Genomic DNA, 26261 nt, shown 5'->3' with positions numbered 1-26261 from the left:
GAATTGATTTTTGTCAATCGGGTGGGTTTTCCAGCTTTGTGTTCTGGCCGTTTGCTTTTGTTTTGTGCGTGTTTATTATATCTGAAAACAGGAAAAAGGTCAAATGTCAAATCTGATTTTCATAATATAAATATCATTAAATAACTTTAGAAAAACTTCCATTTGACTCTTTACATTTAATGTTATAAAAATATATATCTTATTTTTTTAATTAATCTTAAAATGTTAGTCTGCAAAATGTGCAGCAATTTAATCTATTTATTCTCTTTAGCTGATAGTTTGTGGGGCCCAGGTAGACTGTGTAACTGCATCTCTACCAGTTTCTCTGCACTCCAGCCTCTTCTGTGCCATGTGAAGGGATTTTCCTTAATGCAGGAGAAATGATCTCCACGAAAAGGAACAGGTTCGGTCACCGCAGAGTGAAACAAATTCGCTTCTTAAATAAAAATGAAAAAGGGCTATAAATGCATTATGTTTTTAATTTGCAAGTTCATAAGCATTTTCCTTTTCCAGTTCACAATCAATTCTACCCCCAGGTCAAAAATATGTATAGGAAAATGTCCCTAATATAATATTATTTATAAATATACCCGTCCGGCGATTAATTGCATAAGTACAAGGAGGCGGGACCTCACAGCAGAAACATACTCCATAATGTGTAGTACATTATTATATGTATATTATATGTAATGTGGTTTCAATTATTGTATTTACCAACATCAAGAAGTCACAAGCAAAGAAAGACCACACCATGTTTAAACAAGGTGCATGTTTAAACAAGGAAAGTTTACAGGTCAAAATTATTTATTAAAGTAATAAACAACATCTTTGTCATCCCAAAAAATACACGTTTAAAGCAACACAACGGTGGCCCAATATCAGACAGAACTCCACTCTGTAGAGTGGGCAGTCATTATGAAGCAGTTGGTTTTATTTTGTAGATTCAAGCTGCTCTTCATATTTTTGGCCACCAGATGTCACCAGAGAGGACTGTGTTGAAAAGCTTCGAGTAATGAACCGTTTTTCAATACAAGCTTCAATGGTTCAGAAAGCTTCATTTGGCCATCACTACTTTCTTCTATTTCTTCTTTTGAACAACGAGGAGAGGGCCCAGCCAGACCCTGCCAAAAATAGGTGCAACTCCTTAGCCTCACTCTCCACGGAAGTCTTTAGTAAAAGGCGAAAGACTTGTACGTTTTGAAGAGAAGCCAGAGTGTGTGTTTCTTTGGCCTCGCAGGAAGCCGCAGTGACTCCTCGTCCCGGCTTCCGGCGTCACGGTAGGCCCTGTTTGCTTGGCTGAAGGGGCAGATCTCAGGCCCCGCCTGCTCTGCTCCAGAGTTCCACTTTGACAGGAAAGGGGTGACTGGAGAGGAGCACATATGTTACTGTAATACATCACATCCAATTTCAAAGGGATGTATGGGACATCGCTCCCACCTTTTGATATTGTCTGATACATAGTTGTTCTTTTACATATTCATACCCCCCCCATATTAATTTAAAAATTCCCCGTGTTAGCACCTTCCTATGAGTCTGTGGCATTGGAAAGACATATGCCAAATGGAGTAGGGCAGGTAAGATGTCAGCTTTTACGGCCAAAACTTTGCCAGTTATAGTGAGCTTTCTTTTTGACCACATCCCCAATTTCTTTAAGATCTTCGCTATCTTCAAATCCCAGTTGTAATTTGCATCCCCCCCTGGATTTCCAAAATCTATGCCCAGGACCCGCATGGGCCCTTCACACAAAGAAAGCCCGCAAAGCGTCTCTCTCCTACCTGCCCATCGTCCCAAAAATTTATATTTTGATTTCTCCTCATTGACCTTTGACCCCGCAGCGCTCTCAAAGGTCTGTATTGTTCGTATCATCTCCCTCACACTTCCATCATCTTCCAAGTAAAGAACTGTGTCGTCAGCGTACTGGGAGATCTTCAACACCTCCCCCCCTGGCAAGGGCACTCCTCTAATTTTCTCGTTTCCTCTTATTGCACACGCTAAAGGTTCTACATATATAACATAGAGTAGGGCGGACAGGGGGCAACCCTGCCGTAGCCCTCTCGTTTGTTGTACTTCCTCTGTTAAGTGTCCATTTATCTTTATCTTGCAAATTATGTCAGTATACATCATACTTATCCAATTCAAAAATTTTCCTCCTATATCAAAATTTCTCATCACCCTCCATAAGAAATCATGATTGACCCTATCAAAAGCTTTTTCCTGATCAAGTGTTACGCATATTGTTGTCAAGTTCCTCTCTTCGATGTATGTAAGCACATCTCTATGTAATTGTAAGTTCCAACCAATCTGCCTGCCCTTTACCCCGCATGTCTGGTCTGCATTAATAATAGCAGGCAAGACTCGGGCCAGGCGTCTTGCTAGAGTTCGACTCAAAATTTTGTAGTCCACGCAGACCATTGAAAGAGGCCTATAATTTGAAAGCACAGCAGGTGAGCCTTTCTTATGTAGTAAACTTATCACACCCGTCCTCATACTCTTTGGCATTCTACCCGTTTCACACATTTCTTCAAATACCTCCAACAAGTGGTCTCCGATGAGATCCCAAAAGGTGATGTAAAACTCCTTTGTGAGTCCATCTATCCCAGGTACCTTGTTATTCTTCATTGTCTTTATCGCCTCGTATAGTTCGTGGTTTGTTATGCTCCTTTCCAAAAGCTTCCTTGCGTCCTCTGGTAACCTCTCTTTCAGAAAACCTAAAACCATTTCTTGAGCCCCTCTATCTACTTCTTCCACACCAAACAATGAACTGTAGTACTCCTCTACCATCTTCAAAATATTATCCCGTCCAGTAACCGATTTCCCTTCCCTTTCCAGTTCCATAATTGCCCCTTTTTCCTCTTTCTTTTTCATTTGAGCAAAAAAATAGGCCGAGCACTTCTCCTGTTGCATATACTCCTCCTGCATAAATTTAAACATTCTTGTTTTCGCCCTCTCCTGAAACAAAACCTCCTGTTCCTTTAATAATATATTCAGTTCCTCGCTCTCTTCCCAGTTTTTTTCCTTATTTCTCTGAGCTTCTATCCCTGCACGTTCGCCGCTTCCGGCTGCTTTCTGGCTCTTGGCTTGGCAGACCTTACTTTGTTTGGCTTTCTTGCTTTTGCACAAAGTCAGCAAAGGGGGCACCGTTCCCGGAGGCGCTGCAATACCGGGTCGATGCGTGGAGCGAACGGAGCGAGCCCCTTATTCGGCTCCCTGTTCTAAAAATGCGTTTAATACGTTGCCCCCGAATCGGGGGCGTATCAGATATTAAACTGATAAGAACAGATTTTTTTTTCCTTCTTTTTATTTTCTTTCCAAAATATCTCCATACTTTACATTCATATTCCAAATAGCTCAAACATCTTATCATATTTTTCAGAACATTTACATTTCTTCATTTCTTTCCATCCCAAAGAACATTCTACCAAGCTAAATCCGTTTTCCAACACACAAAGCAGAAACCATTTTAATAAACAATAGCATCCAACACATTCCTACTATCTCGCTCCCTGTCACTTACCACCTTCTTTTGGGTGGGTTTAAAAAAAAAGCTTTCCACCTATCCTTAATTGTGTCACTTCCCCACTTTTCTAGTTCATGCCAATATATACCTTCAAATTCTTTCTCTATTGCCTTAACTGTTCCAATTTCTCCCCATTTATACACCCCAGTTATAAAACCCTGTCTTGCTTTCCATAATTTAAGCTTTACAATTGATAACAGCATACAAAGTACTTTATATTGCTCTTTTCCCACTCCCTTAACCCCGAACGAGGTAATTTCATCATATGTCACCTTTTCCAGGCACTTATAACTCCCTTTTACCCCGTCCCATACATTTTTTGCATATTCACATCCCCATAATGCATGTTCAATCGTTTCATCTTCCTTACAATTTTCCCTTGGACAAACTTTTTGTTTCCCCAAATTATGGGCATGCATTGTGACTCTTACTGGTAGTCTTCTATGCAAGTGCAACCAATTAAAATCCTTTAATCCGTTCTTAAAACTCTTATCCTGAGCCCGTTCCCACACTTCTGAGCTCACCATTACTAAGTTAACGTTAGATTTCTGTACCAGTTTTTTGTATAGTAGCTTATGATTTACTATTGTATCCACCTCTTTACATTCCGTATGTCTCCTCCCCCACTTTACCATTCGCTGGAAATACTCCGGTCTAGTCTCCGCTTTAGGGCCTTTGTTGTCCCACCCTATTAAGAACCGATATGGTATCGACAACCAAAACCATAACAGGATTTGACATTTGTGCATATATGTTTTTTTCAATAGTGTACAAACATTTGCATAGAATATTGCATCCAACTTCAATGGGACGTTTGGCACCCCCTTCCCACCATCTGCTATTTCTTGGTACATTTGCACCCTTTTTACATATTCATAGCCCCCCCATATGAATTTAAATATCCCCCTCATTAATTGAGCTCTATACTTCTGCGGCATCGGAAAAACATAGGCCAAGTGTAGCAACTTTGGCAACACCTCAGCCTTTATGACCAACACTTTCCCTGAAATTGAAAGTTTTCTTATTTTCCATAATCCCAAATTTCTATCTACTGCAGTCATCTTCTTTTTCCAGTTGCATAAAGCGTCCCCCTCCTTGTTCCCGAAAGAAATTCCTAATATGTCCATAGGACCTTCGCACAACATAAAATCACAAATGTTATCCTTTCTCCCTTCCCACTTCCCAAGGTATTTGTACATCGTCTTCTCTTTATTTATTTTCGATCCTGTTGCTTTTTCGTAATCATTTAAGATTTCTATCACTCCCCTTAAACTTTCGTCATCTGCCAAGTATAATATCGTGTCATCCGCGTATTGAGATATTTTTAAGCTCTCGCCCCGTGGCAGCGTTATCCCCTTTACGACTAGACTCTCCCTTATTGCACAAGCCAGGGGTTCAGCGTATAGCACGAAGAGCACCACCGATAGTGGACACCCTTGCCTCAATCCTCTTGTTTGTTGCACTTTGTCGGTGAGGTAACCATTAATTTTTATTTTTGAATTTATGCCCTTATATAGGATTTTTACCCATTTTGTAAAAACCCCTCCTAGGCCCAATCCGTCCATTACCTTCCACAAGAAAGCGTGGTCTACTCTATCAAACGCTTTTTGCTGGTCCAAGCTAACGCATATTGCCGCAATGTTTCTCTCCTTTACATATGTGAGTACATCCCTATGTAGATGTAAATTCCATGTGATCTGCCTCCCCTGTACCCCGCAAGTTTGGTCCATCTCTACTATGTGTGACGTGACTCCTGCTAGCCTGTTTGCCAAAATCTTACTCAAAATTTTATAGTCCACACACAACATGGTTAATGGTCTATAATTGTCTAGATGGTTCGGATTTCCTTTCTTAAACAGTATAGACACCACTCCCGTTTTCATACTATCTGACATCTCTTCTCCCTCCATAATTTCCTTAAAAACCCCCAAAAGATGTATCCCCACCATATCCCAGAAGGCCACATAAAATTCTTTTGTTAAGCCGTCTATACCAGGCACCTTATTAGCCTTCATTGCCTTTATCACATTGTATGCCTCTTCTACTGTCAATTCCCCCCCCAACTTGCCTCTTTCATCTTCCGGTAACCTTCTCTTTAGGGATCTTATAAAAAACTCCCCCTTTCCCAGATCCAAGTTCTCCTTCATGAACAATTCTCCATAATATTCTTTCACCATTTCTAACATGTTTTCCTTCCCCCTAATCACCTTTCCATCCTTCTCCAATTTCATTATAACCCCCCTCTTATCTCTAATCTTCATTTTGCTGAAAAAATATGAGGAGCATTTCTCATTTTCCTCATACTCTTCCTGCTTTAGTTTATATATTACAGCCCTTGCTTTCCTCTCGAGCAATTCTTCCTGTCTTATTTTTAAATTTTCCAAATACCCTTCCTTTATTTTTTTCTTTCCCTTATTTTGCGTAGCATAAGTATGTTCTATCTCTTTTTGTAGTATGTTAAACTCTTTCTTTCTAAACTTTGCTCTCTCTGAGCAATAATCGACCGTGAACTTTTTTATTTTTTTTTTAATGTCCTCCCACCAAAACACATCGTTGCTGTATAAGCTTTTCATCTCTACCCATAAAGGGAAGATTTTTATGAAGCCTTCCCTATACGATTTTTCAGCAAGCACATCGTTGTTAAACTTCCAGTACCCTTTTCCAAAGTCAGGCCCTTCTATCTCGAGCTCCACATCCACAGCTTGGTGGTCTGTAAAAAGAGCCGGTATTGTTTTTCCGTTTATTATTTTACACTTTTTTTCTACAAGAATATAATCTAGCCTACTTTTCGCCCCCCTTGAGTTCTTCCATGTGTACCCCACCTGCTTTCCCTGTAGTTTCCCCATTACATCTATTAATCCATATTTTTTAATAAAAGTCTTAAAGGGGAGGGAGAACTTTTCCTTTTCCAGAGAGCAGTTAAAGTCCCCTCCCACAATAATGTCCTTTTTAGTCAAAAAACAGGTGTCCAATTTTTGAAAGAGGTCCCTTCGTAGCCCGTGCTCCACCTGTGCGTAGACATTTATTATCCGGCATTGGGTCCCATTTTTTTCGACATCCACCACCATTACCCTTCCTTGTATTACCGTATAGCTCTCCATTATCCGAAGACCTTTATTCCCACATAACACCCCAACTCCAGTCCCGTGTACCCCCCCGATGCTCCAAGAGGCTTCCCCTCCCCTCCATTCCTCAGTGAACACAGCGACATCCCCCTCATCCTTTAGATGAGCTTCTTGTACCAAACAAATATCAAAATTATAACATAGTAAAAATTCATAAACCATTTTCCTCTTTCGGGCGTTTTTAAGCCCCCTAACATTCAAAGTAATTATTCGTATTTTCCCCATACCATAAACAAAAGAACAAGTAGAGCACTAAGAACAGGATTAAACAAAAAAAGAAAAAAGAAAAAAGAATAGGGGTTACGATAAGTCACTTGATAAATTTTTGCTCTTCTCCCATAATCTTTAACTATCCATGTTAACATGTAACAATAAGTTTTTTATAAAGGAGTCCTCTGACTTTTCTTCACTCTCACCTTCCTCTTCCATGTCCCCGTCACTTGTCACGTCACTTAACGGGGTATGCATACACTCAGTCTGTGTTCCTCTCAATACATACCCCTCCACATTTCCGCCTTCCTCCAAAACCTTCTCCCTGACTTCCTGGTCTCTTATCTTAACCTCTTCCGAGGAGGCGACCGGACTCACCTTTCTCCTCCTCTTTGCAGATTTTCTCCGTGGCTTTGCGACCACTTCCCAGACTTGGGGATCCTCCCCCTGCTTCTCTTTCTCACCGTCTTGCTCGGGACTCCTCTCTCCCTTCTCCTCTCGCCGCTCCGTCCCCTCCTCCGCGCTCCCCGCTTCATCCTCGTTAGCCTGATTTCCAGCAGCTGGTGGCGGCTCCTGTGGCCTTTCTCCGGCGTCAGAGTCTATTTCCACTTCGCTGCGATCTTCCTCAACGAGTCCAGTCTTCACCACGGCCGAATAAGGCCGGGGCTTAGTGCAGTCTCTCGCCATATGTGCGTCTGAGTCACATAGGTGGCATCTTCTGGGCTCCTTACAATCCTTTGTTATATGACCAAGCTTACCACAACTCCTACACCTCATCTGGTCACATTTGTCCGCATTATGTCCAGTACTTCCACATTTCCTACATGCTTGAGGCTGCCCCGCGTAAACTAGGAAGCCTCTATCCGCTCCAATGGAAAATACTGCAGGCGGATGGCGATATCCATCCTCACTGTCCATATCCGCATTCAACTTGATGCGAAATTGTCTCTTTCCGGTCCATAGGCCGAGGCCGTCCTTTATTTTCCGTACTCCTGGGAGGACAGTAACGTATCTCCCCAGGAAGTACTTGATAGTCTCTTCAGTGACCCAAGGATTATACATATGTATCGTTAAAATTCTGTAATCGTTCCGATACAAAGGGGTCACCGTATATTTCCGCAGTTCCTCATCTTCTTCCACGATACTCTTCTTTCTCACTTCTTCCGCATACTCTCCAATACGAAAGGTCACATCATAGTGCTTGCTTGCAGCACTCTGTTGAAGACAGAAGATCTCCTCCGGCTGTATCATTAGGGCTTCAAAGAGGATTCTTCGTCCGAAGGTTATTCTGTCGTGAAGTTGCGTGTCTTTCTCTATGAGCTCGAATCTCAGCGTATTTCTTGTTCCATACGTCCATGCGTTCCTCTCAGAAAAATTGGCCGACGACGTCGCCATCCTTCATTGCTTCTCGCCCAAACTGATAAGAACAGATTTTTTTTCCTTTTATTTTCCTTACACCACCAACTTACATTTCCATTTGCTCAAAATTTCATTGAATACTGTCCATATTTCAAAAAAAACATCTTTTTAAAATCATTCAAAATAATCCTTCCACCTGTCCTTAATCGTGTCTATTCCCCATCTTTGTAATTCATGCCGATATATCCCCTCAAATTCCCTCTCTATCCCCTTTATTGTTCCAAGCTCTTTCCATTCATACCCTCCCTTTATATACCCCTGTCTCGCCCTCCATATCTTAAGTTTTATAATTGTTAACAACATACATCGTATTTTGTTTTCCTCCTTCCTTTTGTCCTTAGGCCTAAGATAAGTTATTTCCTCGTATGACAAAGTCCCTAATCCCTTATATCTCCTCTTCATTCCAGCCCATACCTTTTTTGCATATTTGCACCCCCATAGGACATGTTCAATCGTTTCTTCCTCTGTACAATTTTCCCTCGGACACTCTTTTAACTTCCCCAAATTATGTGCATACATCGTACTCCTTACAGGTAATTTCCTATGTAGATGCATCCAATTAAAATCTTTTAACACATTCTTATAACTCTTATCCTGTGCATATTCCCAAACTTCTGAACACACTATCCCCTGATTGTAGTTAGCATTCCTCACCAGTTTTTTATACAGAAGTTTATGATTTTGTATTGTATCCACCTCTCTACACTCTATATGTCTCTTTCCCCACTTAACCATCCTCTGAAAGTATTCTGGTCTTGTCTCTGCCTTCGGCCCCTGATTTTCCCACCCAATTAAAAACCGGTATGGAATAGCTAACCAGAACCATAACAATATCTGACATTTGTGGATATATGGCTTCTTTAACAGCGTACACACATTTGCATAAAAAATCGTGTCCAACTTTAACGGAACGTTCGGTACCCCCTTTCCCCCATCGGCAACCTCCTGATACATTTGTACTCTCTTTACGTACTCGTAACCTCCCCATATAAAGTTAAATATCCCCCTCATTATTTGTGCTCTAAATACTTGTGGCATCGGGAACACATAGCCTAGATACAATAATTTCGGCACCACCTCACTCTTTATCACCAACACCTTCCCAGTAATTGTAAGCTTCCTCATTTTCCATAGTCTTAATTTCCTTTCCACTTCTGCCATCTTCCCCTTCCAGTTCCAAATAGCGTCGCCCTCCTTATTTCCAAAAGAAATTCCTAGGATGTCCATCGGGCCTTCACACAAAGTATAATCACAAATATTATCCCTTCTACATTCCCACGTCCCCAAATACTTGTATTTTGTCTTTTCCTTATTTATTTTTGATCCTGTAACTTCTTCATATATTTTTAATATTTCCACAACTTCTCTTAAGCTGTCGTCGTCCGCTAAATATAGTATAGTATCATCCGCATATTGAGATATTTTCAAACATTCCCCCCCCGGCATCATTATCCCCCTCACTCTTTTATTCTCCCGTATCACACAAGCCAATGGTTCAACATATAATACATAGAGTACCACCGATAACGGGCACCCTTGTCTCAGTCCCCTCGCTTGATAAACTTTTTCCGTGAGGAACCCGTTCAATTTAATTTTTGAATATATCATAACTGATAAGAACAGATACTACACTTGATCTTAGCCAAAAGGCCGAGAAGCGATGGCCTCCCGCAGGTTCCTGGCTGAGCCGCCTTCTCGGGACACTTCTCGCTTGTGACGGTGCGCTCTTTCACTTGGCTCACAGGGAGGGAGCCGCTTCAAATCTCCGCCCACCTACAGTACCCCAGAGGTCTGCGGAGCTCCCTGGAACTGCGCGCTTTCTTCTAGTGATGGCCCGCTTGAAGCTGACCCTCCGGTGCGTGTGTCAAAAAAATCAACACACTGCTTCAGAAGCACTGTGTTGAAGCTTGATTCGTTTGGGCAGAGTCACGTGATCAGTGACGTCCGAAGCTTCATTTAGAACCTAACTGCTTCGGTATCTGATTCAATGGTTTATAAGGAAGTGAATCATTCGCGGGATTTGTGGAGTGTTTTGATGGTGACAGATAGTGAACCGCTGATATTTCTACTGAGAGATTTGAAGCCAGCAAGGAATAGAGGGGGTTCTGTTGTGTGGGAGTATTTTGAATTGATTTTTGTCAATCGGGTGGGTTTTCCAGCTTTGTGTTCTGGCCGTTTGCTTTTGTTTTGTGCGTGTTTATTATATCTGAAAACAGGAAAAAGGTCAAATGTCAAATCTGATTTTCATAATATAAATATCATTAAATAACTTTAGAAAAACTTCCATTTGACTCTTTACATTTAATGTTATAAAAATATATATCTTATTTTTTTAATTAATCTTAAAATGTTAGTCTGCAAAATGTGCAGCAATTTAATCTATTTATTCTCTTTAGCTGATAGTTTGTGGGGCCCAGGTAGACTGTGTAACTGCATCTCTACCAGTTTCTCTGCACTCCAGCCTCTTCTGTGCCATGTGAAGGGATTTTCCTTAATGCAGGAGAAATGATCTCCACGAAAAGGAACAGGTTCGGTCACCGCAGAGTGAAACAAATTCGCTTCTTAAATAAAAATGAAAAAGGGCTATAAATGCATTATGTTTTTAATTTGCAAGTTCATAAGCATTTTCCTTTTCCAGTTCACAATCAATTCTACCCCCAGGTCAAAAATATGTATAGGAAAATGTCCCTAATATAATATTATTTATAAATATACCCGTCCGGCGATTAATTGCATAAGTACAAGGAGGCGGGACCTCACAGCAGAAACATACTCCATAATGTGTAGTACATTATTATATGTATATTATATGTAATGTGGTTTCAATTATTGTATTTACCAACATCAAGAAGTCACAAGCAAAGAAAGACCACACCATGTTTAAACAAGGTGCATGTTTAAACAAGGAAAGTTTACAGGTCAAAATTATTTATTAAAGTAATAAACAACATTTTTGTCATCCCAAAAAATACACGTTTAAAGCAACACAACGGTGGCCCAATATCAGACAGAACTCCACTCTGTAGAGTGGGCAGTCATTATGAAGCAGTTGGTTTTATTTTGTAGATTCAAGCTGCTCTTCATATTTTTGGCCACCAGATGTCACCAGAGAGGACTGTGTTGAAAAGCTTCGAGTAATGAACCGTTTTTCAATACAAGCTTCAATGGTTCAGAAAGCTTCATTTGGCCATCACTACTTTCTTCTATTTCTTCTTTTGAACAACGAGGAGAGGGCCCAGCCAGACCCTGCCAAAAATAGGTGCAACTCCTTAGCCTCACTCTCCACGGAAGTCTTTAGTAAAAGGCGAAAGACTTGTACGTTTTGAAGAGAAGCCAGAGTGTGTGTTTCTTTGGCCTCGCAGGAAGCCGCAGTGACTCCTCGTCCCGGCTTCCGGCGTCACGGTAGGCCCTGTTTGCTTGGCTGAAGGGGCAGATCTCAGGCCCCGCCTGCTCTGCTCCAGAGTTCCACTTTGACAGGAAAGGGGTGACTGGAGAGGAGCACATATGTTACTGTAATACATCACATCCAATTTCAAAGGGATGTATGGGACATCCCTCCCACCTTTTGATATTGTCTGATACATAGTTGTTCTTTTACATATTCATACCCCCCCCCCCATATTAATTTAAAAATTCCCCGTGTTAGCACCTTCCTATGAGTCTGTGGCATTGGAAAGACATATGCCAAATGGAGTAGGGCAGGTAAGATGTCAGCTTTTACGGCCAAAACTTTGCCAGTTATAGTGAGCTTTCTTTTTGACCACATCCCCAATTTCTTTAAGATCTTCGCTATCTTCAAATCCCAGTTGTAATTTGCATCCCCCCCTGGATTTCCAAAATCTATGCCCAGGACCCGCATGGGCCCTTCACACAAAGAAAGCCCGCAAAGCGTCTCTCTCCTACCTGCCCATCGTCCCAAAAATTTATATTTTGATTTCTCCTCATTGACCTTTGACCCCGCAGCGCTCTCAAAGGTCTGTATTGTTCGTATCATCTCCCTCACACTTCCATCATCTTCCAAGTAAAGAACTGTGTCGTCAGCGTACTGGGAGATCTTCAACACCTCCCCCCCTGGCAAGGGCACTCCTCTAATTTTCTCGTTTCCTCTTATTGCACACGCTAAAGGTTCTACATATATAACATAGAGTAGGGCGGACAGGGGGCAACCCTGCCGTAGCCCTCTCGTTTGTTGTACTTCCTCTGTTAAGTGTCCATTTATCTTTATCTTGCAAATTATGTCAGTATACATCATACTTATCCAATTCAAAAATTTTCCTCCTATATCAAAATTTCTCATCACCCTCCATAAGAAATCATGATTGACCCTATCAAAAGCTTTTTCCTGATCAAGTGTTACGCATATTGTTGTCAAGTTCCTCTCTTCGATGTATGTAAGCACATCTCTATGTAATTGTAAGTTCCAACCAATCTGCCTGCCCTTTACCCCGCATGTCTGGTCTGCATTAATAATAGCAGGCAAGACTCGGGCCAGGCGTCTTGCTAGAGTTCGACTCAAAATTTTGTAGTCCACGCAGACCATTGAAAGAGGCCTATAATTTGAAAGCACAGCAGGTGAGCCTTTCTTATGTAGTAAACTTATCACACCCGTCCTCATACTCTTTGGCATTCTACCCGTTTCACACATTTCTTCAAATACCTCCAACAAGTGGTCTCCGATGAGATCCCAAAAGGTGATGTAAAACTCCTTTGTGAGTCCATCTATCCCAGGTACCTTGTTATTCTTCATTGTCTTTATCGCCTCGTATAGTTCGTGGTTTGTTATGCTCCTTTCCAAAAGCTTCCTTGCGTCCTCTGGTAACCTCTCTTTCAGAAAACCTAAAACCATTTCTTGAGCCCCTCTATCTACTTCTTCCACACCAAACAATGAACTGTAGTACTCCTCTACCATCTTCAAAATATTATCCCGTCCAGTAACCGATTTCCCTTCCCTTTCCAGTTCCATAATTGCCCCTTTTTCCTCTTTCTTTTTCATTTGAGCAAAAAAATAGGCCGAGCACTTCTCCTGTTGCATATACTCCTCCTGCATAAATTTAAACATTCTTGTTTTCGCCCTCTCCTGAAACAAAACCTCCTGTTCCTTTAATAATATATTCAGTTCCTCGCTCTCTTCCCAGTTTTTTTCCTTATTTCTCTGAGCTTCTATCCCTGCACGTTCGCCGCTTCCGGCTGCTTTCTGGCTCTTGGCTTGGCAGACCTTACTTTGTTTGGCTTTCTTGCTTTTGCACAAAGTCAGCAAAGGGGGCACCGTTCCCGGAGGCGCTGCAATACCGGGTCGATGCGTGGAGCGAACGGAGCGAGCCCCTTATTCGGCTCCCTGTTCTAAAAATGCGTTTAATACGTTGCCCCCGAATCGGGGGCGTATCAGATATTAAACTGATAAGAACAGATACTACACTTGATCTTAGCCAAAAGGCCGAGAAGCGATGGCCTCCCGCAGGTTCCTGGCTGAGCCGCCTTCTCGGGACACTTCTCGCTTGTGACGGTGCGCTCTTTCACTTGGCTCACAGGGAGGGAGCCGCTTCAAATCTCCGCCCACCTACAGTACCCCAGAGGTCTGCGGAGCTCCCTGGAACTGCGCGCTTTCTTCTAGTGATGGCCCGCTTGAAGCTGACGCTCCGGTGCGTGTGTCAAAAAAATCAACACACTGCTTCAGAAGCACTGTGTTGAAGCTTGATTCGTTTGGGCAGAGTCACGTGATCAGTGACGTCCGAAGCTTCATTTAGAACCTAACTGCTTCGGTATCTGATTCAATGGTTTATAAGGAAGTGAATCATTCGCGGGATTTGTGGAGTGTTTTGATGGTGACAGATAGTGAACCGCTGATATTTCTACTGAGAGATTTGAAGCCAGCAAGGAATAGAGGGGGTTCTGTTGTGTGGGAGTATTTTGAATTGATTTTTGTCAATCGGGTGGGTTTTCCAGCTTTGTGTTCTGGCCGTTTGCTTTTGTTTTGTGCGTGTTTATTATATCTGAAAACAGGAAAAAGGTCAAATGTCAAATCTGATTTTCATAATATAAATATCATTAAATAACTTTAGAAAAACTTCCATTTGACTCTTTACATTTAATGTTATAAAAATATATATCTTATTTTTTTAATTAATCTTAAAATGTTAGTCTGCAAAATGTGCAGCAATTTAATCTATTTATTCTCTTTAGCTGATAGTTTGTGGGGCCCAGGTAGACTGTGTAACTGCATCTCTACCAGTTTCTCTGCACTCCAGCCTCTTCTGTGCCATGTGAAGGGATTTTCCTTAATGCAGGAGAAATGATCTCCACGAAAAGGAACAGGTTCGGTCACCGCAGAGTGAAACAAATTCGCTTCTTAAATAAAAATGAAAAAGGGCTATAAATGCATTATGTTTTTAATTTGCAAGTTCATAAGCATTTTCCTTTTCCAGTTCACAATCAATTCTACCCCCAGGTCAAAAATATGTATAGGAAAATGTCCCTAATATAATATTATTTATAAATATACCCGTCCGGCGATTAATTGCATAAGTACAAGGAGGCGGGACCTCACAGCAGAAACATACTCCATAATGTGTAGTACATTATTATATGTATATTATATGTAATGTGGTTTCAATTATTGTATTTACCAACATCAAGAAGTCACAAGCAAAGAAAGACCACACCATGTTTAAACAAGGTGCATGTTTAAACAAGGAAAGTTTACAGGTCAAAATTATTTATTAAAGTAATAAACAACATTTTTGTCATCCCAAAAAATACACGTTTAAAGCAACACAACGGTGGCCCAATATCAGACAGAACTCCACTCTGTAGAGTGGGCAGTCATTATGAAGCAGTTGGTTTTATTTTGTAGATTCAAGCTGCTCTTCATATTTTTGGCCACCAGATGTCACCAGAGAGGACTGTGTTGAAAAGCTTCGAGTAATGAACCGTTTTTCAATACAAGCTTCAATGGTTCAGAAAGCTTCATTTGGCCATCACTACTTTCTTCTATTTCTTCTTTTGAACAACGAGGAGAGGGCCCAGCCAGACCCTGCCAAAAATAGGTGCAACTCCTTAGCCTCACTCTCCACGGAAGTCTTTAGTAAAAGGCGAAAGACTTGTACGTTTTGAAGAGAAGCCAGAGTGTGTGTTTCTTTGGCCTCGCAGGAAGCCGCAGTGACTCCTCGTCCCGGCTTCCGGCGTCACGGTAGGCCCTGTTTGCTTGGCTGAAGGGGCAGATCTCAGGCCCCGCCTGCTCTGCTCCAGAGTTCCACTTTGACAGGAAAGGGGTGACTGGAGAGGAGCACATATGTTACTGTAATACATCACATCCAATTTCAAAGGGATGTATGGGACATCCCTCCCACCTTTTGATATTGTCTGATACATAGTTGTTCTTTTACATATTCATACCCCCCCCCCCATATTAATTTAAAAATTCCCCGTGTTAGCACCTTCCTATGAGTCTGTGGCATTGGAAAGACATATGCCAAATGGAGTAGGGCAGGTAAGATGTCAGCTTTTACGGCCAAAACTTTGCCAGTTATAGTGAGCTTTCTTTTTGACCACATCCCCAATTTCTTTAAGATCTTCGCTATCTTCAAATCCCAGTTGTAATTTGCATCCCCCCCTGGATTTCCAAAATCTATGCCCAGGACCCGCATGGGCCCTTCACACAAAGAAAGCCCGCAAAGCGTCTCTCTCCTACCTGCCCATCGTCCCAAAAATTTATATTTTGATTTCTCCTCATTGACCTTTGACCCCGCAGCGCTCTCAAAGGTCTGTATTGTTCGTATCATCTCCCTCACACTTCCATCATCTTCCAAGTAAAGAACTGTGTCGTCAGCGTACTGGGAGATCTTCAACACCTCCCCCCCTGGCAAGGGCACTCCTCTAATTTTCTCGTTTCCTCTTATTGCACACGCTAAAGGTTCTACATATATAACATAGAGTAGGGCGGACAGGGGGCAACCCTGCCGTAGCCCTCTCGTTTGTTGTACTTCCTCTGTTAAGTGTCCATTTATCTTTATCTTGCAAATTATGTCAGTATACATCATACTTATCCAATTCAAAAATTTTCCTCCTATATCAAAATTTCTCATCACCCTCCATAAGAAATCATGATTGACCCTATCAAAAGCTTTTTCCTGATCAAGTGTTACGCATATTGTTGTCAAGTTCCTCTCTTCGATGTATGTAAGCACATCTCTATGTAATTGTAAGTTCCAACCAATCTGCCTGCCCTTTACCCCGCATGTCTGGTCTGCATTAATAATAGCAGGCAAGACTCGGGCCAGGCGTCTTGCTAGAGTTCGACTCAAAATTTTGTAGTCCACGCAGACCATTGAAAGAGGCCTATAATTTGAAAGCACAGCAGGTGAGCCTTTCTTATGTAGTAAACTTATCACACCCGTCCTCATACTCTTTGGCATTCTACCCGTTTCACACATTTCTTCAAATACCTCCAACAAGTGGTCTCCGATGAGATCCCAAAAGGTGATGTAAAACTCCTTTGTGAGTCCATCTATCCCAGGTACCTTGTTATTCTTCATTGTCTTTATCGCCTCGTATAGTTCGTGGTTTGTTATGCTCCTTTCCAAAAGCTTCCTTGCGTCCTCTGGTAACCTCTCTTTCAGAAAACCTAAAACCATTTCTTGAGCCCCTCTATCTACTTCTTCCACACCAAACAATGAACTGTAGTACTCCTCTACCATCTTCAAAATATTATCCCGTCCAGTAACCGATTTCCCTTCCCTTTCCAGTTCCATAATTGCCCCTTTTTCCTCTTTCTTTTTCATTTGAGCAAAAAAATAGGCCGAGCACTTCTCCTGTTGCATATACTCCTCCTGCATAAATTTAAACATTCTTGTTTTCGCCCTCTCCTGAAACAAAACCTCCTGTTCCTTTAATAATATATTCAGTTCCTCGCTCTCTTCCCAGTTTTTTTCCTTATTTCTCTGAGCTTCTATCCCTGCACGTTCGCCGCTTCCGGCTGCTTTCTGGCTCTTGGCTTGGCAGACCTTACTTTGTTTGGCTTTCTTGCTTTTGCACAAAGTCAGCAAAGGGGGCACCGTTCCCGGAGGCGCTGCAATACCGGGTCAATGCGTGGAGCGAACGGAGCGAGCCCCTTATTCGGCTCCCTGTTCTAAAAATGCGTTTAATACGTTGCCCCCGAATCGGGGGCGTATCAGATATTAAACTGATAAGAACAGATTTTTTTTTTTTTTTTTTTTCCTTTTATTTTCCTTACACCACCAACTTACATTTCCATTTGCTCAAAATTTCATTGAATACTGTCCATATTTCAAAAAAAACATCTTTTTAAAATCATTCAAAATAATCCTTCCACCTGTCCTTAATCGTGTCTATTCCCCATCTTTGTAATTCATGCCGATATATCCCCTCAAATTCCCTCTCTATCCCCTTTATTGTTCCAAGCTCTTTCCATTCATACCCTCCCTTTATATACCCCTGTCTCGCCCTCCATATCTTAAGTTTTATAATTGTTAACAACATACATCGTATTTTGTTTTCCTCCTTCCTTTTGTCCTTAGGCCTAAGATAAGTTATTTCCTCATATGACAAAGTCCCTAATCCCTTATATCCTCCTTTCATTCCAGCCCATACCTTTTTTGCATATTTCACCCCCATAGACTGTTACAAATGTTATGCTTCCTCGTACAATTTTCCCCTCGGACACTCTTTAACTTCCCAATTATGTGCTACATCGTATCCCTTACAGAATTTCACTATGTAGATGCATCCAATTAAAATCGTTTAACATTCTATAAACCTTATCCGTGCTATTCCCAAACTTGGACACACTATCCCTGATTGTAGTTTGCATTCCTCACACGGTTTTTATAAGAAGTTTTATGAGTTTTATTGTATCACACCTCTCTCCACCTATATGTCTCTTTACCACGCACTTAACCATCCCTGAAATATTCTGGTCTTGTCTCTCCTTCGGCCCGAGTTTTCCCACCCAATTAAAAACGGTATGGGATAGCTAACCAGAACCATAACCAATATCTGACTTTGTGGATATAGGCCTGTCTTTAATCAGCGTACACACATTTGCTAAAAAATCTGTCCAACTTTAACAAACGGTCTGGGACACCCCTTTCCCCATCGGCAACCTCCTGATACATTGTAGCTCTTTACGTACTCGTAACCTCCCCATATAAGTTAAATATCCCCCTCATTATTGTGCTCTAAATACTTGTGGCATCGGAAAACATAGCCAGAAAATGGATTTCGGCACCACCTCAGCTCTTTAACACCAAACCTTCCCAGTAATTGTAAGCTTCCTCTTTTTCCATAGTCCCAATTTCTTTTCCACTTCTGCCATCTTCCCCTTCCAGTTCAATTGCATCGCCCTCCTTATTTCCAAAAGAAATGTCCTAGGATTCGCCATGGCCTTCACACAAATATAATCACAAGATGATTATCCCTTCTACATGCCCACGTCCCCAAATATTTATACTTTGTCTTTTCCTAATTGCTTTGATCCTGAATTTCTTCAAATTTTTAATATTTCCAACTTCCTCTTAACTTCCGTCGTCCGCTAAATATAGTATAGTATCATCCGCGTATTGCGATATTTTTAAACATTCCCCCCGCGGCATCATTATCCCTTTCACTCTTTTATTCTCCCGTATCACACAAGCCAATGGTTCAACATATAATACATAGAGTACCACCGATAACGGGCACCCTTGTCTCAGTCCCCTCGCTTGATAAACTTTTTCCGTGAGGAACCCGTTCAATTTAATTTTTGAATATATCTCTTTATAAAGGATCCTCACCCACCTTATAAATTGTTTTCCCAAGCCCATATTAGTCATTACCTCCCACAAAATTTCGTAATCTACCCTATCAAAGGCCTTTTGTTGGTCTAAACTTACACAAATTGCCGCCATTTTTCTATCCTTTACATATGAAAGTATATCTCTATGTAATTGTATGTTCCATGATATTTGTCTCCCCTTCACCCCACACGTTTGGTCACTTCCCACTATATCCGACATTACCCCTACCAATCTATTAGCAATTATCTTACTTAAAATCTTATAATCTACACATAACATAGTGAGAGGTCTATAATTATCGAGTAAATGAGGATTCCCTTTCTTAAATAATAACGAAACCACACCCGTCCTCATACTCTCCGCCATCTCTTCCCCCTCTAATATTTCCTTAAAAACCTCTACCAAATGTAACCCTATCACTCCCCAAAAAACCTCATAAAATTCTTTCGTTAATCCATCTATTCCTGGTACCCTATTTACTTTCATTCCCTTTACCACCTTATATGCCTCTTCCATCGTTATTTCCCTTTCCAAAACCTCCCTATCTTCCTCTACTAATCTCCTCTTTAATGACCCCAAAAAAAAATCTCTTTTTTCTGCCCCTACCTTTTCTTTTCTAAATAAATCCTCATAATATTCTTTTACAACCCTTAACATGCTTTCCCTCCCTCTAATCTCCTTCCCATCCTTTTCCAATTTCTCTATAACCCCCCTTTTATCCCTACTTTTCATCTTTTTAAAAAAATATGCAGAACACTTTTCATCCTCCTCGTACTCTTTCTGTTTTAATTTATATGTTTCTGCTCTTGCCTTCCTCTCTAATAATTCTTCTTGCCTCACTTTTAATTCTTCCATCTTCAAATCTACATTTTTTTCCTTCCCCTCCTTTTGTATAACAGAAACATGTTCTATCTCTTTTTGTAATATATTAAATTCTTCTTTTCTACGTTCAGCTCTATCTGTACAATATTCTATCGTAAATTTTTTTATCTTACATTTTACATCCTCCCACCAGTCCATTTTCTTTGCATAAAGTTCCTTTACCTTCACCCATAAAGAGAAAATCTCTAAAAATTTATCCCTATAATCTTTTTCCTTTAATACCTCATTATTTAATTTCCAATATCCCTTCCCGTATTCTATCCCTTCTATCTCCAAATCCACCTCTACCGCCTGGTGATCCGTGAGTAAAAACGGAATCGTTTTTCCCCTTTTAATTTCACACTTTTTATCTATCAAAATATAATCCAACCTACTCTGTACCCCCCTTGTATTCCTCCATGTATACCCTACTTTTTTCCCCAGCAGTCTGCCCATAACATCCGTTAACCCGTATTTTCTTATAAATGTCTTTAATGGGAGAGAAAATTTTTCTTTTTCTAAAGATACATTAAAATCCCCTCCCACTATAATATTTTTCCTTGTAATAAAACAAGTATCCATCGACAAAAGGAGTTCTCTTCTTTGTTTTGGATCCACATGTGCATACACATTTATTATCCGGTTTTGAACCCCGTTTTTTTTCTACATCTACCACCATCACTCTTCCCTGTATCACCGTATAACTTTCTTTTATTTTTATACTTTTATTTCCACACAACACTCCCACCCCTGTCCCATGTACTCCTCCTATACTCCATGCCGATTCACCCCCTCTCCACTGTTTCGCAAAAATAACAACATCTTTCTCGTCCTTCAAATGTACCTCCTGTAATAAACATACATCAAAGTTATAAAACAACAAAAATTCATATACCATTTGTCTTTTTCTGGCATTTTTTAGCCCCCTTACATTTAACGTAATTATTCGAAACCTCACCATTTTGTAAAAAAAGAAAAAGGAAAAGGTTATCCATACAAAAAGAAAAAAAAAGAACAGATACCATCTCCTAGTCATCTTCTTAAACATCATATCCCAAAAAAAAAAGCTTTAAAAAAAATAAAGCCCAGAGAAAAAAAGAAAAGAGAGAAACCTCTATCGTCTATTTTCCCCTCCCTTATTCGTCCATGTTGACTTGCGCCAGCAAGTTTTTTATAAAGGAATCTTCCGACTTTTCTTCACTTTCTACTTCCTCTTCTTCTACGTCTCCATCACTCGTTAAATCACTAAATGGTGTGTGCATACATTCAGTCTGCGTACCTCTCAACACATACCCTCCCATCTCCCCTCCCTCTTCCATCCGCTCTCCTTTACCTTCTTTCAAAATAGTCCCTCCTGGAGGAACACCCAAGCTCACTTTCCTACGCCTTTTAGCCGACTTTCTTCGTGGCTTAGCTGCCACCTCCCATATTTGTCCTTCCTCACTCTGCTTCTCCTCGTTCTTCTCGCCCATCTTATCGCCTTTCTCTTTTCCTTGTTCGGCCCCGTCCTCTCTCCCCCCCCCTTTTTCCTCATTAGTCTGATTCCTTTCTGCTGGTGGCACCTCCTGTGCACTTTCCCCATTATTTGCTCCTGTGTCCGTTTCTTCATACCGCTCAACCTCAGTCCCTGCTTTGGCTGCTTCCGAATATGATCTGGGCCTGGTGCAGTCTCTTGCCATATGTGTATCTGAATCACATAAATGGCACCTTCTAGGCTCTTTGCAGTCTCTTGTGATATGGCCATTTTTCCCGCAGCTCCTACACCTCACCTGCTCACAATTATCTGCATTATGTCCCGTACTGCCACATTTTCTGCATGCTTGTGGCTGTCCTGCATACACCAAAAAACCTCTGTCCGCTCCGATGGAAAACACTGCAGGCGGGTGGCAGTATCCATCTTCCGTAGTCATGTCCATTTTAAGTTTTACCCGGAACTGTCTTTTTCCAGTCCATAGGCCTAGCCCGTCCTTTATTTTTCGTACCCCTGGGAGCACCAAAACGTACCGCCCCAGGAAGTACTTAATGGTCTCTTCTGTAACCCAGGGATTATGACATTAGGGACCTTAAAATCCATATCGTTCCTGTACACGGAGTTACCCTAGTATTTTTTTAAGTTCTTCATTTTCTTCTTGTGCCACATCTCTTTCTCACCTCCTCCGCATACTCTCCCGTACAAAAAGTCACATCATAGTGCTTACTTGCCGTGCTCTGCTGAAGGCAGTAGATTTCCTTTTGTACCATATCCAAACAAAATGTCCTTCGTCCAAAATTAATTCTGTCATGAAAATCCTCTTCTTTATCCATTAGTTCGAATCTCAAGGTATTCCTCGTTTCCATACGACCATGTATTCCTCTCCGAAAAATTGGCCGATGATGCCGCCATCCTGCATTGCTTCTCGCCTTATCACTGATAAGAACAGATACTACACTTGATCTTAGCCAAAAGGCCGAGAAGCGATGGCCTCCCGCAGGTTCCTGGCTGAGCCGCCTTCTCGGGACACTTCTCGCTTGTGACGGTGCGCTCTTTCACTTGGCTCACAGGGAGGGAGCCGCTTCAAATCTCCGCCCACCTACAGTACCCCAGAGGTCTGCGGAGCTCCCTGGAACTGCGCGCTTTCTTCTAGTGATGGCCCGCTTGAAGCTGACGCTCCGGTGCGTGTGTCAAAAAAATCAACACACTGCTTCAGAAGCACTGTGTTGAAGCTTGATTCGTTTGGGCAGAGTCACGTGATCAGTGACGTCCGAAGCTTCATTTAGAACCTAACTGCTTCGGTATCTGATTCAATGGTTTATAAGGAAGTGAATCATTCGCGGGATTTGTGGAGTGTTTTGATGGTGACAGATAGTGAACCGCTGATATTTCTACTGAGAGATTTGAAGCCAGCAAGGAATAGAGGGGGTTCTGTTGTGTGGGAGTATTTTGAATTGATTTTTGTCAATCGGGTGGGTTTTCCAGCTTTGTGTTCTGGCCGTTTGCTTTTGTTTTGTGCGTGTTTATTATATCTGAAAACAGGAAAAAGGTCAAATGTCAAATCTGATTTTCATAATATAAATATCATTAAATAACTTTAGAAAAACTTCCATTTGACTCTTTACATTTAATGTTATAAAAATATATATCTTATTTTTTTAATTAATCTTAAAATGTTAGTCTGCAAAATGTGCAGCAATTTAATCTATTTATTCTCTTTAGCTGATAGTTTGTGGGGCCCAGGTAGACTGTGTAACTGCATCTCTACCAGTTTCTCTGCACTCCAGCCTCTTCTGTGCCATGTGAAGGGATTTTCCTTAATGCAGGAGAAATGATCTCCACGAAAAGGAACAGGTTCGGTCACCGCAGAGTGAAACAAATTCGCTTCTTAAATAAAAATGAAAAAGGGCTATAAATGCATTATGTTTTTAATTTGCAAGTTCATAAGCATTTTCCTTTTCCAGTTCACAATCAATTCTACCCCCAGGTCAAAAATATGTATAGGAAAATGTCCCTAATATAATATTATTTATAAATATACCCGTCCGGCGATTAATTGCATAAGTACAAGGAGGCGGGACCTCACAGCAGAAACATACTCCATAATGTGTAGTACATTATTATATGTATATTATATGTAATGTGGTTTCAATTATTGTATTTACCAACATCAAGAAGTCACAAGCAAAGAAAGACCACACCATGTTTAAACAAGGTGCATGTTTAAACAAGGAAAGTTTACAGGTCAAAATTATTTATTAAAGTAATAAACAACATTTTTGTCATCCCAAAAAATACACGTTTAAAGCAACACAACGGTGGCCCAATATCAGACAGAACTCCACTCTGTAGAGTGGGCAGTCATTATGAAGCAGTTGGTTTTATTTTGTAGATTCAAGCTGCTCTTCATATTTTTGGCCACCAGATGTCACCAGAGAGGACTGTGTTGAAAAGCTTCGAGTAATGAACCGTTTTTCAATACAAGCTTCAATGGTTCAGAAAGCTTCATTTGGCCATCACTACTTTCTTCTATTTCTTCTTTTGAACAACGAGGAGAGGGCCCAGCCAGACCCTGCCAAAAATAGGTGCAACTCCTTAGCCTCACTCTCCACGGAAGTCTTTAGTAAAAGGCGAAAGACTTGTACGTTTTGAAGAGAAGCCAGAGTGTGTGTTTCTTTGGCCTCGCAGGAAGCCGCAGTGACTCCTCGTCCCGGCTTCCGGCGTCACGGTAGGCCCTGTTTGCTTGGCTGAAGGGGCAGATCTCAGGCCCCGCCTGCTCTGCTCCAGAGTTCCACTTTGACAGGAAAGGGGTGACTGGAGAGGAGCACATATGTTACTGTAATACATCACATCCAATTTCAAAGGGATGTATGGGACATCCCTCCCACCTTTTGATATTGTCTGATACATAGTTGTTCTTTTACATATTCATACCCCCCCCCCATATTAATTTAAAAATTCCCCGTGTTAGCACCTTCCTATGAGTCTGTGGCATTGGAAAGACATATGCCAAATGGAGTAGGGCAGGTAAGATGTCAGCTTTTACGGCCAAAACTTTGCCAGTTATAGTGAGCTTTCTTTTTGACCACATCCCCAATTTCTTTAAGATCTTCGCTATCTTCAAATCCCAGTTGTAATTTGCATCCCCCCCTGGATTTCCAAAATCTATGCCCAGGACCCGCATGGGCCCTTCACACAAAGAAAGCCCGCAAAGCGTCTCTCTCCTACCTGCCCATCGTCCCAAAAATTTATATTTTGATTTCTCCTCATTGACCTTTGACCCCGCAGCGCTCTCAAAGGTCTGTATTGTTCGTATCATCTCCCTCACACTTCCATCATCTTCCAAGTAAAGAACTGTGTCGTCAGCGTACTGGGAGATCTTCAACACCTCCCCCCCTGGCAAGGGCACTCCTCTAATTTTCTCGTTTCCTCTTATTGCACACGCTAAAGGTTCTACATATATAACATAGAGTAGGGCGGACAGGGGGCAACCCTGCCGTAGCCCTCTCGTTTGTTGTACTTCCTCTGTTAAGTGTCCATTTATCTTTATCTTGCAAATTATGTCAGTATACATCATACTTATCCAATTCAAAAATTTTCCTCCTATATCAAAATTTCTCATCACCCTCCATAAGAAATCATGATTGACCCTATCAAAAGCTTTTTCCTGATCAAGTGTTACGCATATTGTTGTCAAGTTCCTCTCTTCGATGTATGTAAGCACATCTCTATGTAATTGTAAGTTCCAACCAATCTGCCTGCCCTTTACCCCGCATGTCTGGTCTGCATTAATAATAGCAGGCAAGACTCGGGCCAGGCGTCTTGCTAGAGTTCGACTCAAAATTTTGTAGTCCACGCAGACCATTGAAAGAGGCCTATAATTTGAAAGCACAGCAGGTGAGCCTTTCTTATGTAGTAAACTTATCACACCCGTCCTCATACTCTTTGGCATTCTACCCGTTTCACACATTTCTTCAAATACCTCCAACAAGTGGTCTCCGATGAGATCCCAAAAGGTGATGTAAAACTCCTTTGTGAGTCCATCTATCCCAGGTACCTTGTTATTCTTCATTGTCTTTATCGCCTCGTATAGTTCGTGGTTTGTTATGCTCCTTTCCAAAAGCTTCCTTGCGTCCTCTGGTAACCTCTCTTTCAGAAAACCTAAAACCATTTCTTGAGCCCCTCTATCTACTTCTTCCACACCAAACAATGAACTGTAGTACTCCTCTACCATCTTCAAAATATTATCCCGTCCAGTAACCGATTTCCCTTCCCTTTCCAGTTCCATAATTGCCCCTTTTTCCTCTTTCTTTTTCATTTGAGCAAAAAAATAGGCCGAGCACTTCTCCTGTTGCATATACTCCTCCTGCATAAATTTAAACATTCTTGTTTTCGCCCTCTCCTGAAACAAAACCTCCTGTTCCTTTAATAATATATTCAGTTCCTCGCTCTCTTCCCAGTTTTTTTCCTTATTTCTCTGAGCTTCTATCCCTGCACGTTCGCCGCTTCCGGCTGCTTTCTGGCTCTTGGCTTGGCAGACCTTACTTTGTTTGGCTTTCTTGCTTTTGCACAAAGTCAGCAAAGGGGGCACCGTTCCCGGAGGCGCTGCAATACCGGGTCGATGCGTGGAGCGAACGGAGCGAGCCCCTTATTCGGCTCCCTGTTCTAAAAATGCGTTTAATACGTTGCCCCCGAATCGGGGGCGTATCAGATATTAAACTGATAAGAACAGATACTACACTTGATCTTAGCCAAAAGGCCGAGAAGCGATGGCCTCCCGCAGGTTCCTGGCTGAGCCGCCTTCTCGGGACACTTCTCGCTTGTGACGGTGCGCTCTTTCACTTGGCTCACAGGGAGGGAGCCGCTTC

General features: G+C 41.5%; 1 protein-coding gene, 7 non-coding genes and 3 pseudogenes across 8 annotated transcripts; all 11 read right to left on the bottom strand.

Annotated features, from left to right (window-relative positions):
- Window positions 1-1105: 1105 nt before the first annotated feature.
- LOC120738520 lies at window positions 1106-1217 on the bottom strand. The gene has a single exon (XR_005697008.1). It is a non-coding gene; the product is annotated as a U5 spliceosomal RNA (small nuclear RNA).
- A 1910-nt stretch (window positions 1218-3127) lies between these two features.
- Window positions 3128-3317, bottom strand: LOC120738509. The gene has a single exon (XR_005697001.1). It is a non-coding gene; the product is annotated as a U2 spliceosomal RNA (small nuclear RNA).
- Window positions 3318-9828: 6511 nt separating this feature from the next.
- LOC120738512 lies at window positions 9829-9933 on the bottom strand (annotated as a pseudogene).
- A 1568-nt stretch (window positions 9934-11501) lies between these two features.
- Window positions 11502-11613, bottom strand: LOC120738518. The gene has a single exon (XR_005697006.1). It is a non-coding gene; the product is annotated as a U5 spliceosomal RNA (small nuclear RNA).
- Window positions 11614-13526: 1913 nt separating this feature from the next.
- LOC120738505 lies at window positions 13527-13717 on the bottom strand. The gene has a single exon (XR_005696998.1). It is a non-coding gene; the product is annotated as a U2 spliceosomal RNA (small nuclear RNA).
- A 1556-nt stretch (window positions 13718-15273) lies between these two features.
- Window positions 15274-22338, bottom strand: LOC120738489. The gene is made up of 2 exons (XM_040039778.1): window positions 21256-22338; window positions 15274-15543 (listed from the first exon to the last, which is right to left on the bottom strand). The coding sequence occupies exons 1-2, from the start codon at window positions 21836-21838 to the stop codon at window positions 15350-15352; spliced, it is 777 nt and encodes a 258-aa protein (XP_039895712.1). The 5' UTR covers window positions 21839-22338; the 3' UTR covers window positions 15274-15349.
- LOC120738517 lies at window positions 15286-15397 on the bottom strand. Its single transcript, XR_005697005.1, has one exon. It is a non-coding gene; the product is annotated as a U5 spliceosomal RNA (small nuclear RNA).
- LOC120738511 lies at window positions 17311-17534 on the bottom strand (annotated as a pseudogene).
- On the bottom strand, window positions 22266-22381 carry LOC120738513 (annotated as a pseudogene).
- A 1568-nt stretch (window positions 22382-23949) lies between these two features.
- LOC120738516 lies at window positions 23950-24061 on the bottom strand. The gene has a single exon (XR_005697004.1). It is a non-coding gene; the product is annotated as a U5 spliceosomal RNA (small nuclear RNA).
- Window positions 24062-25973: 1912 nt separating this feature from the next.
- On the bottom strand, window positions 25974-26164 carry LOC120738504. The gene has a single exon (XR_005696997.1). It is a non-coding gene; the product is annotated as a U2 spliceosomal RNA (small nuclear RNA).
- Between the last annotated feature and the right edge of the window lie 97 nt (window positions 26165-26261).

This window comes from Simochromis diagramma, unplaced genomic scaffold, assembly GCF_900408965.1.
Source record: "Simochromis diagramma unplaced genomic scaffold, fSimDia1.1 OVJJ01000031.1, whole genome shotgun sequence".
Lineage (NCBI taxonomy): Eukaryota > Metazoa > Chordata > Actinopteri > Cichliformes > Cichlidae > Simochromis > Simochromis diagramma.
The sequence above is the reverse complement of the archived record's forward strand: the minus strand, read 5'-3'. Positions and strand labels throughout refer to the sequence as shown.

Coding starts and splice junctions, on each gene's coding strand:
- LOC120738489 (XM_040039778.1), bottom strand. CDS start 21,838: ATGGACATGACTACGGAAGATGGATACTGCCACCCGCCTGCAGTGTTT. Junction 15,544..21,255: donor AGGGACTATTTTGAAAGAAG/GTAAAGGAGAGC, acceptor GCTCCTCTCCAG/TCACCCCTTTCCTGTCAAAG.